Source organism: Hippoglossus stenolepis, chromosome 9 (assembly GCF_022539355.2).
Source record: "Hippoglossus stenolepis isolate QCI-W04-F060 chromosome 9, HSTE1.2, whole genome shotgun sequence".
Taxonomy (NCBI): domain Eukaryota; kingdom Metazoa; phylum Chordata; class Actinopteri; order Pleuronectiformes; family Pleuronectidae; genus Hippoglossus; species Hippoglossus stenolepis.
The window spans coordinates 14,248,011-14,261,900 of record NC_061491.1 but is presented as its reverse complement, the minus strand read 5'-3'; the positions used below and the strand labels follow the sequence as shown (position 1 = coordinate 14,261,900).

The 13,890-nt window shown below is 45.0% G+C and overlaps 2 protein-coding genes and 1 long non-coding RNA gene across 3 annotated transcripts; 2 read left to right on the top strand and 1 right to left on the bottom strand.

Annotated features, from left to right (window-relative positions):
- The first annotated feature begins 178 nt into the window (after positions 1 to 178).
- LOC118114472 (arrestin domain-containing protein 3) lies at positions 179 to 4,073 on the top strand. Its single transcript, XM_035164900.2, has 6 exons — positions 179 to 437; positions 571 to 631; positions 725 to 872; positions 966 to 1,062; positions 2,293 to 2,549; positions 3,185 to 4,073. The coding sequence occupies exons 1-6, from the start codon at positions 179 to 181 to the stop codon at positions 3,452 to 3,454; spliced, it is 1,092 nt and encodes a 363-aa protein (XP_035020791.1). The 3' UTR covers positions 3,455 to 4,073.
- LOC118114474 lies at positions 282 to 1,173 on the bottom strand. Its single transcript, XR_004697453.2, has 3 exons — positions 1,092 to 1,173; positions 717 to 888; positions 282 to 415 (listed from the first exon to the last, which is right to left on the bottom strand). It is a non-coding gene; the product is annotated as an uncharacterized LOC118114474 (long non-coding RNA).
- A 136-nt stretch (positions 4,074 to 4,209) lies between the features above and the next one.
- On the top strand, positions 4,210 to 8,598 carry LOC118114473 (arrestin domain-containing protein 3). Its single transcript, XM_035164902.2, has 6 exons — positions 4,210 to 5,204; positions 5,283 to 5,343; positions 5,457 to 5,628; positions 5,813 to 5,900; positions 5,990 to 6,246; positions 7,299 to 8,598. The coding sequence occupies exons 1-6, from the start codon at positions 4,946 to 4,948 to the stop codon at positions 7,425 to 7,427; spliced, it is 966 nt and encodes a 321-aa protein (XP_035020793.1). The 5' UTR covers positions 4,210 to 4,945; the 3' UTR covers positions 7,428 to 8,598.
- Positions 8,599 to 13,890: the final 5,292 nt, after the last annotated feature.

Below are 13,890 nucleotides of genomic sequence, written 5' to 3'. Positions count from 1 at the left end.
AGGACTGACAGCTGTCTCCAGTCACCTTGTGGGGCCGCCGGCGTACACCAGAAAAACCAGTTCCACAAGATCTGCGCGACTGATGTCGGATATATAGCAGCTGTGCAGGGCCCACAAGGCTCGAGTTTCTTCTTGGATTTCACAAGTGACTTGTCCTCCGTGTGTTTCTCTGCGGACAATGACCATCCTGAATTTCTCTGTTGAATATGACGCCATCAACAGCCACAACACCTTCACCAATGGAGATACCATCAATGGAAGAATCATCGTGGAGGTTTCTAAAGAAACTAAAGTCCAGTCTCTTGTTTTCATAGCACAAGGAAAAGCTCGGGTTGTCTGGCATGAGTATTACGGGCAAAATAATCACCGCGTTTTCTGGGCTGATGAGAAATATTATAATATCAAGCATCATATCCTGAGAGAAGCAAGACAAGATGGTAACATATTAAATTAATACAGTAATTTATATGTGATACATTGTACCTAATACAATGACTTGTGAGATGATAAGCTATCATCAATGTACTGTTTAAAGATATTTAAGACTTATAATGAGTTATTGTTTTCCAGGTACTGAAGTCATTGGCAAAGGAAGACACGTGTTTCCTTTTTCATTTAACATTCCTGACAGGTGCCTTTTATTCTTTTCTTCATCTTTAGATGTAGATTGACTTTTATTTCTCTCCAGGTCATTTAATTATTTATTTTTGATTTACCTTCACAGAAGAATCCCATCATCTTTCAAAGACTGCACTGGCAAAATCGTTCACAAGTTGAAGGCTGAGCTCAAACAATCAATGAAGCTGACAAAGAAGGCGAAATCCCACTTCACGTTCCGCTCCAAAGCGGACATGGATGTTCCCGGACTTCTGGTGAGAAATCCTTAATCTTAACAACAAGAGTAAAAAAAGAGACAATAATTATCTCCCTGCATTTATCTGAAGTGGGGATCTCTTCTTTTTTAGGAACCCCAGTATGGCTCCAAGGATAAATCTCTCAAAGTTTTCGGCTCTGGAAATGTTTCTATGGACATTCACACTAAACGAATGGGCTACAAGCAAGGTAATAATGTAAAAGAGGTAATCCTGCACCCGGTGAACTTTAATCCACTGCTCGTCCTTGTTCAGAAACTGGTCGGAACTCTCTCTGTGATTTTAGAAAGCAGGTGACAAATGTTACATCATGGAAATCTTCCTGGCAGGCTCTTGTTTTGTAACATGTTCCTCTTTTGTAACATGACACTGCTTCCTTATATGTGAACACAGAAAAGGTGTGTTAACCCGCTCAGTATATCAATACTGACCCTCTACAGAGACCTCTCTCTGGATTAGGTCATGAGGAGGATGTGAAAGTGCTCAATCTGCTTGAAAAGGACAGTAAAGATAGAATTCATATATTTAAATAGGGTTCCAACAGGCAATTTTATTATTAGACTGTATTATTGGTTGTATCTTGTCTATTAACATGCTCCTCAATATGGCTCCATATTGACCTGCAGTGGATTCTCTCTCTGCTAATGTGATGTAGAAGTCACGTGTATTTCACATCATGTTATCACTGTTGGGTCTTTGTTATGCAAATACAGGAAAGAGGTGTGAAGTTGTAGTGTAAACGCTCCTCAAGTCAGAAGCACAACACATTTTGTTTACAGCATCCATATATTTTCCACACTCCAACCCCAAAGTGAATACACCAAAGTCAGAACAATGACTTCACAAGACCTTCCGAGGAGCATGTGGATGCACAGGTAGACTGTCTATAAAGATGGACGACACGTCTCCACTTCTTCCCACTGTATGGAAATCAAACAAAATACCCTGGATACAAACGGCGCCATCTTGCACATTGGGAGACAGAGTCTGCGCAGATCGGAGGATGGTGGCAATGTCCCGCTGCGAGTCATCCTCTGCGGTCCAAAAATGGGGTGAACTGACCCTGTGTTTATAGAATAAGATTACAAATTAAAACCACATTTACTGGATAAATTAACACTTTGACATACATCAGTGTGATAAGCATGACCTAAATTGATAGAAACTATATTTGAGAACATTTTATTTGACTTGACTTTATAATTTGGTGCAAGTCCCAGTCATTAACATGGAGGAGGCAGTGTTTATGACTTTTCATTCTGGTTTTAAGCTTATCTTATCGATTTCATGTCCCTGGTAACAATTGAGCAGGTTTTTGGGTCACTGGTCATGTAAATGTGTTGTATGCATTAATTCGGTGCCACATCAGAATAGTTCTACCCTTTGGAAACTGACTGTCTGTGCTTTATTCTTTTTACAGGTGAGAATGTCAAAGTCATGGTTGAAATCGTGAACCACTCCAGTCGTTCGGTGAAGCCCAAATTCAAACTGTACGAGAAGAGGAGTTTCTTCGCCCAGGGACACAGGAGAGTCCTCACTAAAGAGATCCTTAAGGACAAAATTGAGGCTCTTGCATCTTCGAGCAAAGACACTGTGACCAAGGTGATGTCCATCCCCAGAGAACTACCCGCCTCCATCCTGAACTGCTCCATCATCAAGCTTGAGTACAGACTGAAGGTAACGTGCATTAAATTATCCAGTGGACTGATCGGATTGACTGCATTTTCTCTTTCTGACCTGCTCTTTTTGGTTACTGTTAAAATAACAAATGGGGGGGAGCTTGTAGAATGTTTTTCTGTGTTCCTATCTCTTATTTTCAGTTACAGGTGACATGAAAATCAAAAAACTGAGATAAACAAATCATTTGGAATACTTGTGTGCCATGATCTATTCAATGGGATAAAGGAAGGATTTCCTTGGGCACAGTCCCACACACGTCAGTGTAACAATGCCTGAAACCTTCGCTTCCTGTGGCAAAGCAAATCCGCAGTGTGGCTTTAGGGGAAGTTCAACTTTGGTGAACTTTAACCTGTGATATTCGCTTTGCATTGGTGTATTGGCATCGGCAAATGCTAAAAGAAACTGGACTTATAAAAAGTGCACTCCGACATAATCAACAGATAAAACTGCAAACAACAATGAACTCAACATTTCAAGAAAGACAAAGCCTGTAGCAAACAAGAGGATCATATGCAGGCCCCACTGACCTAAACACTTAGACTGATGGGAAAACTTTCTGAATAAGAACATTGACATTTATCAGGAGATGTAAAGACGAAATACAAACTAGAAACTACTGTTTTTTTTTACAGGTCTATCTGAATATCAAATGTACCAAAGACCCAGTGATCAAACTCCCCATCGTCGTCCTTCCTGAAGCTCCTACAGCAACAGCAACAGCAAAACAACAGCCTGCGTCCGCTGCTTATGGATTTGAAGCATTCGGGAACCCAACCCAACCGACCTGGAGCACCACACCCCAGCAAGCAGCACCCCGACCCTTCGACCCCCCACCTCCCTATGAAGCATATGCAATGCCCCCCACTGCTACTTATTCTGAAAAAAATAGCTCTTTGTTGTAGATACCTCCCTTAAAAGTAACAAGCAGGCCATTTATTTAGCTTTGCACTCCTTTATTGTGTACTGACTTGTGATGGACACATTTTTCAACAGTGCAGTGTGAGAGTTTGGTTAGAGACTCGGATGTGAAGCATGTAAATAGACAATGATGGCAGCTGACCAGTTCCTCTGGTTCAGGAAGCCGGGGATCATGGGTAATATCCACCATTCCGTTGGGTTTCAGTTCAGTGAACCACGCAGTCAGAGCCCCGGTCAATACATAGATAGGTTTTGTTCTTTTTTTTCTCATTCTTAATCCCTTGGACACATCATCCAACAGAATGACATGTGGCTGCAGGGGGCGCTGTTGCTCAGTAAAAGAACTAATTATTGTCAAATTTAATGTGCAGGAACAATGCACATGTAGAATGCACATTGATGTAGATATGATTGCTGTAGATAACAACTGTTAACACTTTTTATGAAGCCCAAAGAGTTCACTGTTCAATATTAGATGATTATGAAATGCAACTGATTGAGTCTTTAACATGTATAAATGAGGCTTTAAGTTTTAATGTAATGCTGTGTTATGAAATGTCATATTTACTATTATACTTTTTAAGTAAATTTTCTTCCCAGTGACACTGTGACAAATACTTGAACTTGGCTTTAGGCTTAACACATGCTATCGATACTCATGCTAGATGCTTAATTTGAAGTACAAGCATATCTGATTCTCTCCAGAGGAGGACTCCCATGACTTTGCTAAAGGACTGACTACATGCATCTTTTATTCATACGTTATCGGGTAACAATATTTATATCATGTTTCTACTCTGTTTTCTAATAACATCATTTTGTAAACATAATAGTGATAGGAGATAGAGCGGGTCGTCCACTAACCAGAAGATCGGGGGGTTGATCCCAGTCTCCCACATTCTGTGCGCCAAAGTGTCCTTGGGCAAGAAACAGAACAGGCTCAGACAGCGTGAGTGATGTGTGATAGAGAAAGTGCTGCACATAGATAATTGTGTGAATCAGTGAAAAGCAAAACCGTCCTGTCAAGCGCTTTGAGGGGATTAGAAAATACTATATAAATACAGACCCTTTTCCATAATGTACTTGATAAAGTGCTTACATTACGCTGTGCTGTACTGTGACATCATTATCAATAGTATTGATTGAGGAATATGAACTAGCACACTGTTGATCCACAATATCATTCTCAGAAGATGGAGCCTTGTGCAGGCTACACGGCCGCTGGCTAGAGTTACCTGTGTGAAAGGGACACCTGCAGCTCTCGATCACGTGATGACATGTGACACAGATACAGGCTCAGGAGAGGCCCACTGCTGCTGCACACAACATCCTTGAGCAGCAGCATAAGACTCCACTTCAGGTCAACTGTGGATCTATTCGCAACCTGCGTCCAGTAAATTTACAGGATTTATTTTGCACATTATTTCCCCTGTGCTTTCGCTGCATAAATCTTTGCGAGGGCATTTATTTTCACCATGACTGTAAAGCATCTCTCGCTGGAGTACAACAAGCTGAATGAACGAGGGACCTTCTCCCCAGGGGACGTCATCTCTGGAAAGGTGACCGTGCAGACCAACAAGGAAACCAAAGTGCAGCGTTTCCTGGTCAGAGCAAAAGGAAAAGCTGAGGTGACGTGGTGCGAACAAGAAGGACAAACCACAGTGGTTCAAAGTGACAAGAGGAAATACTTTTATTTTGAACATATTATTCTCCAGGATAAAAACAAAGGAGATGGTTAGTATGGTCCCACTCAAAGCTTCTGATTTGACGAATCTTTTTTATATTTAACCCCCAAATTTCTCTCTTTCTAAGGTTCAGAAATCATCAGCCCCGGGAGAAACGTGTATCCTTTCACCTTTGTGATTCCCAATAGGTGTGTGTGTGCTAATCTAACCTCACCCATTCAAATTTAACATACATTTACCAGCTGGTGAGATCAAATAATTTCTCATATTTATTTGGATGGTTATTATTATTTCCTCTCAGGGACATGCCCTCGTCTTATGAGGGGAAATGGGGCAAGATCGCCTATAGTCTACGAGCGCAGCTGACTCAGTCCATCTGGCTCGTCCACAAAACCAAGATGGAGTTTCCTTTCCTCACCAAGTCTGAGTTCCCCTTTGCCTCCAGATCAGAGACGATAATCATCGGACTCAAGGTAAGATATTTTTGTTTCTGTTGAACTTCAGTGAGATATATTTTCTACCCACTTCTGTCCAGTTAAATTTACGACACTTTAATGACCAACTATTAAATTTTGTAATAATCGACCATGCAGCTAATGCCAGATCAAACTGTGTTAAAGACCTGACTCACTGACAGGTCATGTTTTCATTTGTCAGGAACAGCAAAGTGCGACCACGATTTCATTTTACGGCCTTGGAAAGGTGACCATGAAGGTTACCTCTGAGAAAATGGGAGTGAAGCAAGGTAAACAGGTTCTTTAAATAAAAATGACCTGATATCTGTTAAGTGCTCTTACCTCAATCATGATGAATGTCTGTGGGTTTTTTCGTCAGGAGAGGCGATGGGGGTTTCTGTAGATGTGCTCAACGACTCAGCGCGCACAGTAACACCCAAATTCTACCTCTGTGAGAAGCAGACCTTTGTCGCTCAGTCGAAAAGGACCGTGCACACAAACGACGTGCTCTTCGGGACAGGAGACTCTGTTCCGGCCGAGACGAGTCACGTCGTAACCAAAGTTCTGAGTATCCCTCCACAGACGCCCCCCACCTTCTTCAACTGCTGCATGATGAAACTCGAGTACAGACTCAAGGTACAAATTCACTGTGATGGGTTTATTTCACCGTTGACACTGTCCCGCAACCAAATCCTTTGGTGATATATATATATGTGTAACTGGGCCAATTGTACAGCAGTATTCTGCATCACTGAGTCCAATATGCATCAAGATCTATTTCATTTTATTCTACTGTTATACTTCCAAAGAATATTTGCACCTAGTTATAACCTGGAATGTATAGGCCTGCATTGTCAATGTGGAGGGTTTGATAAAGTCCTTTACAACTACGTCCACTTTTGGGGGACCCGTCCTTATGAGGGTGCATCCCCCCCACATCACCTCTCCCCTTTCTATTGTTGTACTCGTTATAGGTATGTTACATTTCAGTCATTCAAGTTTTTGTAGGTTTGCCTCTGTGTTATTGTTAAGTTACTCATCATCTGAAAGTTACAGTGATGACCTACCTTTGATGTTTGATTTGTGTAGGGGCTCCACATATGTACAAAATTAACCGGAGGATTAATGTTCTTTATTTACATCAGATAAATCCCAGCCCACGACATTGCTGGACGCCAGCAAATATATACTGTATCAAAGTGTAACGAGAGAATGAAAATGTTCACAACCTCAGTGAGGATGAGATCCTGTGGTGTCAGATTTCTGCTGATGAGAGTCGATGCAAAGAGAGACACTCGAGAGACACACTTGACTTGAATTTATAGTAAAGTGCCTGCAAAAAAATAATTCTTTGCAAGACATCTTGTGACAACAGCACCACATGGTGGCTGTGTGACGGGGTGAGACAGAGGGGGTTACAGGGAGGTCCCTCAACATGTCCACACACTAATGAGGACGCGGTAAGGGGAAAGTCTCACATTACAGTCAAACCTGTTCTGTTGCACCATTGGCTCAACAGTGCTCTCAGTAAACGCTGGTTCAGTGACAGACCCGACAAAGTCATCATACTGTTCAATGAAAACAAGACTTTAACTGGATATTTCTATATTTAAAATGTTTTGAATGACCTGCATTTGATATGCATAAGCTGAAAGAACTTATGGAAAATTGTGTTTCTTTGGTCACAGGTCACTCTCGATGTACCGCTGGCAAGAGACCCGGAGATCAAACTTCCTCTGGTCGTCCTGCAGGGTTCACCAAAGCCACATCAACAAAAACCAAAGAGATCCATCTGGTTCAGGAAACTTCCTGGTTAAAAAGGATGCATTGGCTCAGGAGAGGGTGGCACATGTGCTGTATGACATGGAGAGACAGGACTTAGAATAACAACCCAGTAACTCTGCCTGTCTCTGGGAGATGTTCAAACTACATCAAACTCCTGAGAATCTGCTCCATGTTCTCTTGACCACTAGATGGAGATGTGCCACTAAGTTATGTGCCAGTAACAGCTGATTCATTTATATGAGAGGATTTGAGCACTGTAATCCAAGTACTGGCTCCAAAATATACAAATATACAAAAAGTAACCTGAGGTAAAAGTCTTGCATTTTAAACTATGCTTAGATAAAAATATGGCAGTACTATCATCTAAATAATTTGTCAAGTCCAAGCACTAATTCTTATATATTATCATTAGATATTAGATCATTGATATAATGCTTTAATGCATTTTTAGTCTGTTCAAACAACTTTATTTAGGTAGTTTGCCTCAATGGTTCCAGGGTCAGAGATCTCCAGCGACTCATGAGATGATTAATGAGGTGGGGAAGCAGAAAAAACAAATCTCTGCTTTTCTGGGGTTTTCTCTATTCTTTGCCTTTTGTACAACATTGGAAAATGTTGAGCCTCAAGCTGTTTGTTAAATGAAACCATGTGAGAAGTTTAGATGGGAAATGTCTCAGCTAACAACTCACTGACATCTGCAAATAACAAGGGACCCCGTGTCGATGTTGCTTTTTTATTTATTTAAAAGGGTCACAAGCCCAAACATCCTGGGCACCTCTGGTTAATCAATAAGCATCAGTTGTATAAGTTAACTATTTAATTTATGTTTTCATTTGAATTTGAATTTGATTGCGACTAGTTTAACTACACTGGTCAATTATAGTGGAGTAGAAGCAGAAGCATTTCAAGGGACTGTGGCTCAGAAAAAAGGGACCAGGAGGCCCCGACATCAAACCATAACCTAAGTGCAAACTCCCACCACCATCTCTGTTGGCAGAAGTCTAGTGGCGTGGGGCCTTGTTATGTGGTTTCTGACCATTCTGTCCGAGCCTATCAAAGAATTTAATAGGGGTTGTCACAAATGTAATCAGTGGCGTTTTGGGGCCCCCACTCAGTCCTGGGGCCCAGGCAATGTTGTTCTTTGCCCACCCTGTTGAAACACCCCTGCTACTCAGTAAAATAAACTGAAAAAGTACTTTAAAATGTCCTTGACTATGTTACTTGAGTAAATCCACTCGGTTAATCTCTTCACTGCACTGGCATGTATACAAAGCTGAACAAAATATAAATAACATCAAATTGCTCAGGTGAAGAAACACTTGTATTAACACTAATCACTGTGAACAGGTATGAACAATTTAGATGTTAGAAGTCATTCATCGTCTCCTCACAGCCGCAGCGGGATCAAAGACACAGGGCAGCACAGAGACCAACAGTGATTCAGTGAGAGCTGAGAATTAGATGTCAGGGATGTCTCATGCTCATCCTTGTCCATGGACTCATTTTGCAACAGAGCAAAGTATTGAACAAAGGCGCATTCATGACACTGACACTACATGTGTTGCCCAACAAGCGGCTCTTAAGTGAAAGCAGGCCCATGTTCTTCACAGAGACTCTGGGACCGTTCCCTGCCCAGGAGGGGAAACATGTTGAGAGCTAAACATTTTATGGTTGGGATCCATCCTGGAAACATTAGGTCTGGCTATTGTGACACCACAGACAGCACACAAACCTACCCAGGGAGGGAGAGAGAGAGAGAACATAAGAGGTGTTTGGTTCTGACTCAGCGTAAACAGACATCATGGATTTCATCTTCATCCCACGAAGCAGCGAAAGAAACCGACAATGTTCTACCCTGGACATAAATTATACAAAAGCACAAGAGTGACCAACAAAGGCTTCAGACTCCACTGGGTGGGTGCACATGTCCTCTGTACTGCTGCTTGCGGGAACTGAAAATTAAAACTCATATTTCACAATTGACTTGTCATCATGTGTCACTTGAGTTCCAGAGTAATTCAATATACGTCACAGTGTCTTGATCAGATTTTAATTCATAAATGATTGTAACCGATATATTTGACAGTATCGTCAGTATCACACAATGTGGTTTCATAGAGATTTAACTGATCCACCCTCTTTCATCTGCAGAGCGTAGCGTGCCTCATGTTCTCCACTGAAACAGAGCAGAGACTGATGAGCGTGGTTTGGTGTGGTGCAGAAAACAGTGTGACAGATTCCCATAATTCCCCTGAATCCCTCACAGCAGCAGTTTGGTTCGCTCTCGGCTGCAGTCATGTTCATGTTCATGGCCGTGCTGTACGCAGAGCCTGCCTGGTAACTAGTCTGGCTCTGCGTACAGTGTGCAGGCTGTAAGCCAGCCAGCTCCCTACACACGCACACACACACACACACACACACACACACACACACACACACACACACACGCTTGGTTTTGGAGTAGGGAGGTGTGGCCTCTGGCACTCTCCCTCCCACCTCTGTAGCCAGAGCCAGTACCATGACAACCATGCGGGCCTGCTGGCGACTCCCTGTCTTCATCGGCCACGGTTGCCATGACAACTCCCCATGGGGCTCCCGCAGATCAGCGGGACGGGCGTCCAGTTGACTAACCCTCTCCCAGCTGGGGAACGGCTGAGGGAGAGTGAGGGAGCGGAGTGAAGGGGGAAGGAGGGAGGGTGCATGTGTGTGTGTGTGTGTGTGCGTGCATGCGTGTGTGAATGTGTAGGATGGCACAGCAGAGCCTGAGGAGGGAGGAGAGAGAGGAAGGAGGCCTCAGAAGGAGACACAGGAGCCGGCTAGTCTGATGTTTCTGAAGCAGCCTCTCTCTATCTACATGCAGCCTTTAGCTTTCCATCCTTAAAACAGAGTAGACAGGGAAGCTTTGACCAAAACACCCAACGGTGGGTTTAACAGTAGCCACAAATAATTTCTTTTAACCATTCTCCTGGGCGAGCAGGGACAGCTTTGATCCTGGACTCACTCTAACCCATCAGTCACAGAGACGCTGCTCCCAGAAAAGTGACTTTCTGTCATCTTGCTTCCATTCTCCAAACATGCCAGTAACAAGTACGGCTCTTTGCGTTTGGATTCTGTGTAATAGGGCCACAGATGGCTCTGTGTCTGTAGTGCGGTTGGAGAAAGAAATGGCATCACTAGGTCCGTTGGCTGCACAGCACTGAGGGGCTTTTTCTACTCTCTAATTGCTCCAAGCTGTGTCCCTTTGAAGGCCCAGAGACGCAGAGATTTTCATGTGTGTCTCTGGGTGAAGGAACAACAAGCAAGCAGAGCTAAATCCATTTTAAACCCCTGTTTAAAATACTCCATTCAATACTCAGATCTCATTAACATTGCTCTTCCTCTTTAATATCTACGATGGTGATGTTATCCATGTTAATAAAAGAGGTGATTCTGTTCAGTTCATCATAGTGAAGTTTTTATTCTGGAAAAGGAGAGATAAACTTCCCATAATAAACATTTCCTGGTCTACTGTAAGTGCAGAAAAGTTTGTTTTTCTTCTTTTTTCATATAAAATACTTAACATGTTTTAAACGTATAAAAAAGTGACACAAGGCAGTTCCATCAGTGTTACAGAGGGCGAGGAGCCAAAACATTCTATACCTCATCAAATAATCGACAGTTTCTCAGTTTATTTTCTCTAGTATACGTGCAGTAATATTACTATCCTAAAACTAGCTCTACATAAAGTGTGTGACTATGTTGTGCACTTGTAGTGGTGACCTTTGGAATTACAAAGTCTTTTACTGTTTTTAAAAAATCCCTTGACACAAATAGTTTGATTACACAAAGGATAGAAAAAGAAAAAGAAAAAAAACAGCAGTTTTTATTTATGAAACTCAGAGAAGCACCCTCCCCTGCATAGGTGGACGTTGCATATCTTGCAGCCGAACACACTTTCGTGTCGCAGTCCCTTGTTGGTGCAGTTCCTGCAGCGGCGAGAGCGCTCGGACATGCGCTCCAGGCGGTGTCCGTACTCTATGGGTGAATCTGCGTGTCTCTTGCGTGCTGCCCGCTCCATGCCCCTTGCCCCTTGGTAGTCTCCAATCAGCTGCTGTGCCAGGCGCACTCTGAAGTGGCGCTGGGTGAACTGCTTTCCGTTGAAGCCTGCCGGTGGGCTGCCCCCCCTGCTCTCCCTCAGGATGATGTAGGCGTTGACAATGCACAGGTTCACGTAGAACCACAGGAAGTAGCGCCACCACTTCTTACACGGCCGGCCGACCTGGTAGCATTCCCTCAGCTGGTCGCACAGATCCACTCCCCTCATGTTCTCCTGGTACAACAGCAGGGGCAGAGGTCGGGGTACACCGAAGGACAAACCTGAGCCGTCCATGCTGTCACTCTCCCCCTCCCCATCTGCCTCATGCTGCTGCCGGCCTGGACTGATACCCACAATCCCTGGAGCAGAATTGGTGGAAAGGCAGCTGACCATCTTGACATCCCGTGTCACCGTGGCAACCAGGTTGCCACGCTGGCACTGGTAAAACTCACCCTGGGCCAGCTTTCCGACGTTACGGGGCCTGAGGACTTCTGGGTAACCTTTGCGCCCTGGCTGTGTGGGCCCACAGGCGTACAGCCCGTCCCTCAGCAGCCTCTGGAGGAGGGTCACGGAGGTGAAGAAGCTGTCCATGAAGAGGTGGTGGTACTGACCCTCCAGGCCACGCACCAGGGAGGCCACCACCCTGTAGCCCAGAGAGGTCATTGCCTCGTCTTCACCGGGCTTGCCTACGTAGATCTTGGCCCGGTGGCAGTAGCCTGAGCGAGAGTCACACAGCATCCACACTGTCAGCCCCTTGCTCAGGGGCTTGGAGGGCATGTACTGTGTGGGGGAGAAGCGTCCCTTCATGACAATGGCACACTTGTCTATGGTCAAACAGCGATTGGGTGTATATGAATCCCACATGCTGTTTTCCACCACATCGAGGAGAGGCCTGATTTTGAAGAGGCCATCGTAGCCACGCTCCCCTCGCACCGGCTCTGACTCACGGTCACACAGCTGCAGGTACTGGGTGAGTTTCTCAAAACGCCTGGCTGTCATTGTCTTTTTAAAACCTGCGTTGCCTATGAAAATGTCACTGGCCCAGTACATGCCTGTGTCTGGCAGCTGATTGATGCCCATGAGGATGTTCAGACCCACGTAGGCCTTCATCTCCCTCACATCAGTGGGGTGCCAGTGGGGGTCTGACTTCCCGCTCCTCCTTTGCCGATAGAGGGCGTAATTGTTTGTTTGTTCTACCATGTGTTCAAAAAGAGAATCTGGGAAGAGTATCCGGAAATAGTCACGGGTGTCAGCATCGTCCCCCAGCGAGTGCTGTGGGCCGCTGACGGCGGAGAACGGTTCGATCGCGATGACCTGGTCCGGTTCGCCCCAGAAGTCCGGAGACGTGCAGTCCTCGTCCGAGTCATCGTCGAGGCGGAAAAAGCCCCTGCGCTCCTCCTCCTCCAAATCCGAGAAATCGATATCGGAGTCGTTCGAGGTGGTGTCGGAGCAGTTTGTGGAGGTAGAATAATAACAGTCCTCCGCGTACTCCTCCTCGTCGTGCTGGATCCCGTTGCTGCCGGTGACTAAAATTATGTTGCAGCCGCCTCCCGCGAGCAGGCTGGCGGCGTCCGCAGCCTCCGCCGCCGCGGCCGCCGTGAAACCATTCTCCCCTTCCTCCTCTCCGGCACCGTCCTCCTCCTCCTCCTGCTCCTCCCGCTCCCCGTCTTCTTCTTCCTCGTCCGAGTCCGGCTTTCTGTACGGAATCTCAAACCACTTCACATCGGCCGAAAGATTCAGCGGCGAGTCTTGACTGTCGCACACGCCGCCACTTTCTGCGTCCGCGCTAGTTTCCAAAATAGTAAAAAGCTCTCTCCCTTTTCTTGCCGTCGCCATGTCGGGGTATTAAAGTGCCCCTGCATGAGTTTTTTATGGGTATTCCTCCACTAATCTTAGAAATATTCTCATCCCAAATGAACTGATGTGCACTTAACTGCAGCCTCCTCTCGAAAACTTGCCCGGTCGCGGACCTATGCGGCGTCTATAAGCTGGATCCTCATTGTTTCCGCTCCTGGCTTTTTCTGCTCTTTGTAGCGCAGTGTGGCCGCAGACGTCAGAAGCTGCATGCATGTCCTGCTTTGTAGGGCGTTTTGCGACTGCAGCTGGTGGGGTTGCTAGTTCGCTCGGCTGGCAGATGGCCGCTCGCTGTTCTAATGCCCGCTGGCATTCACCACTATCAATATGCCGGATACCCATCTCTGAGGCCGCGGAGATACACAAACCACTGCGTAAAATGCCCCAAAACATCAAACCCAAATACTGTCACCCAGCTGGGATGTGTGTGGGGGTGTGGGGGACACGTTCATGTAGCATCTGCACACAGCTCACCCATTGCAAACACCCATCACACACTATATCTCCCCCAGATACATTTAAAGTTTATTACATGTTTTAGAGATGCGTAAAAACGCACACCGTGT

Coding starts and splice junctions, on each gene's coding strand:
- LOC118114472 (XM_035164900.2), top strand. CDS start 179: ATGACCATCCTGAATTTCTCTGTTGAATATGACGCCATCAACAGCCAC. Junction 873..965: donor TGGATGTTCCCGGACTTCTG/GTGAGAAATCCT, acceptor CTTCTTTTTTAG/GAACCCCAGTATGGCTCCAA. Junction 1,063..2,292: donor ACGAATGGGCTACAAGCAAG/GTAATAATGTAA, acceptor TTCTTTTTACAG/GTGAGAATGTCAAAGTCATG.
- LOC118114473 (XM_035164902.2), top strand. CDS start 4,946: ATGACTGTAAAGCATCTCTCGCTGGAGTACAACAAGCTGAATGAACGA. Junction 5,901..5,989: donor GAAAATGGGAGTGAAGCAAG/GTAAACAGGTTC, acceptor TTTTTTCGTCAG/GAGAGGCGATGGGGGTTTCT. Junction 6,247..7,298: donor AACTCGAGTACAGACTCAAG/GTACAAATTCAC, acceptor CTTTGGTCACAG/GTCACTCTCGATGTACCGCT.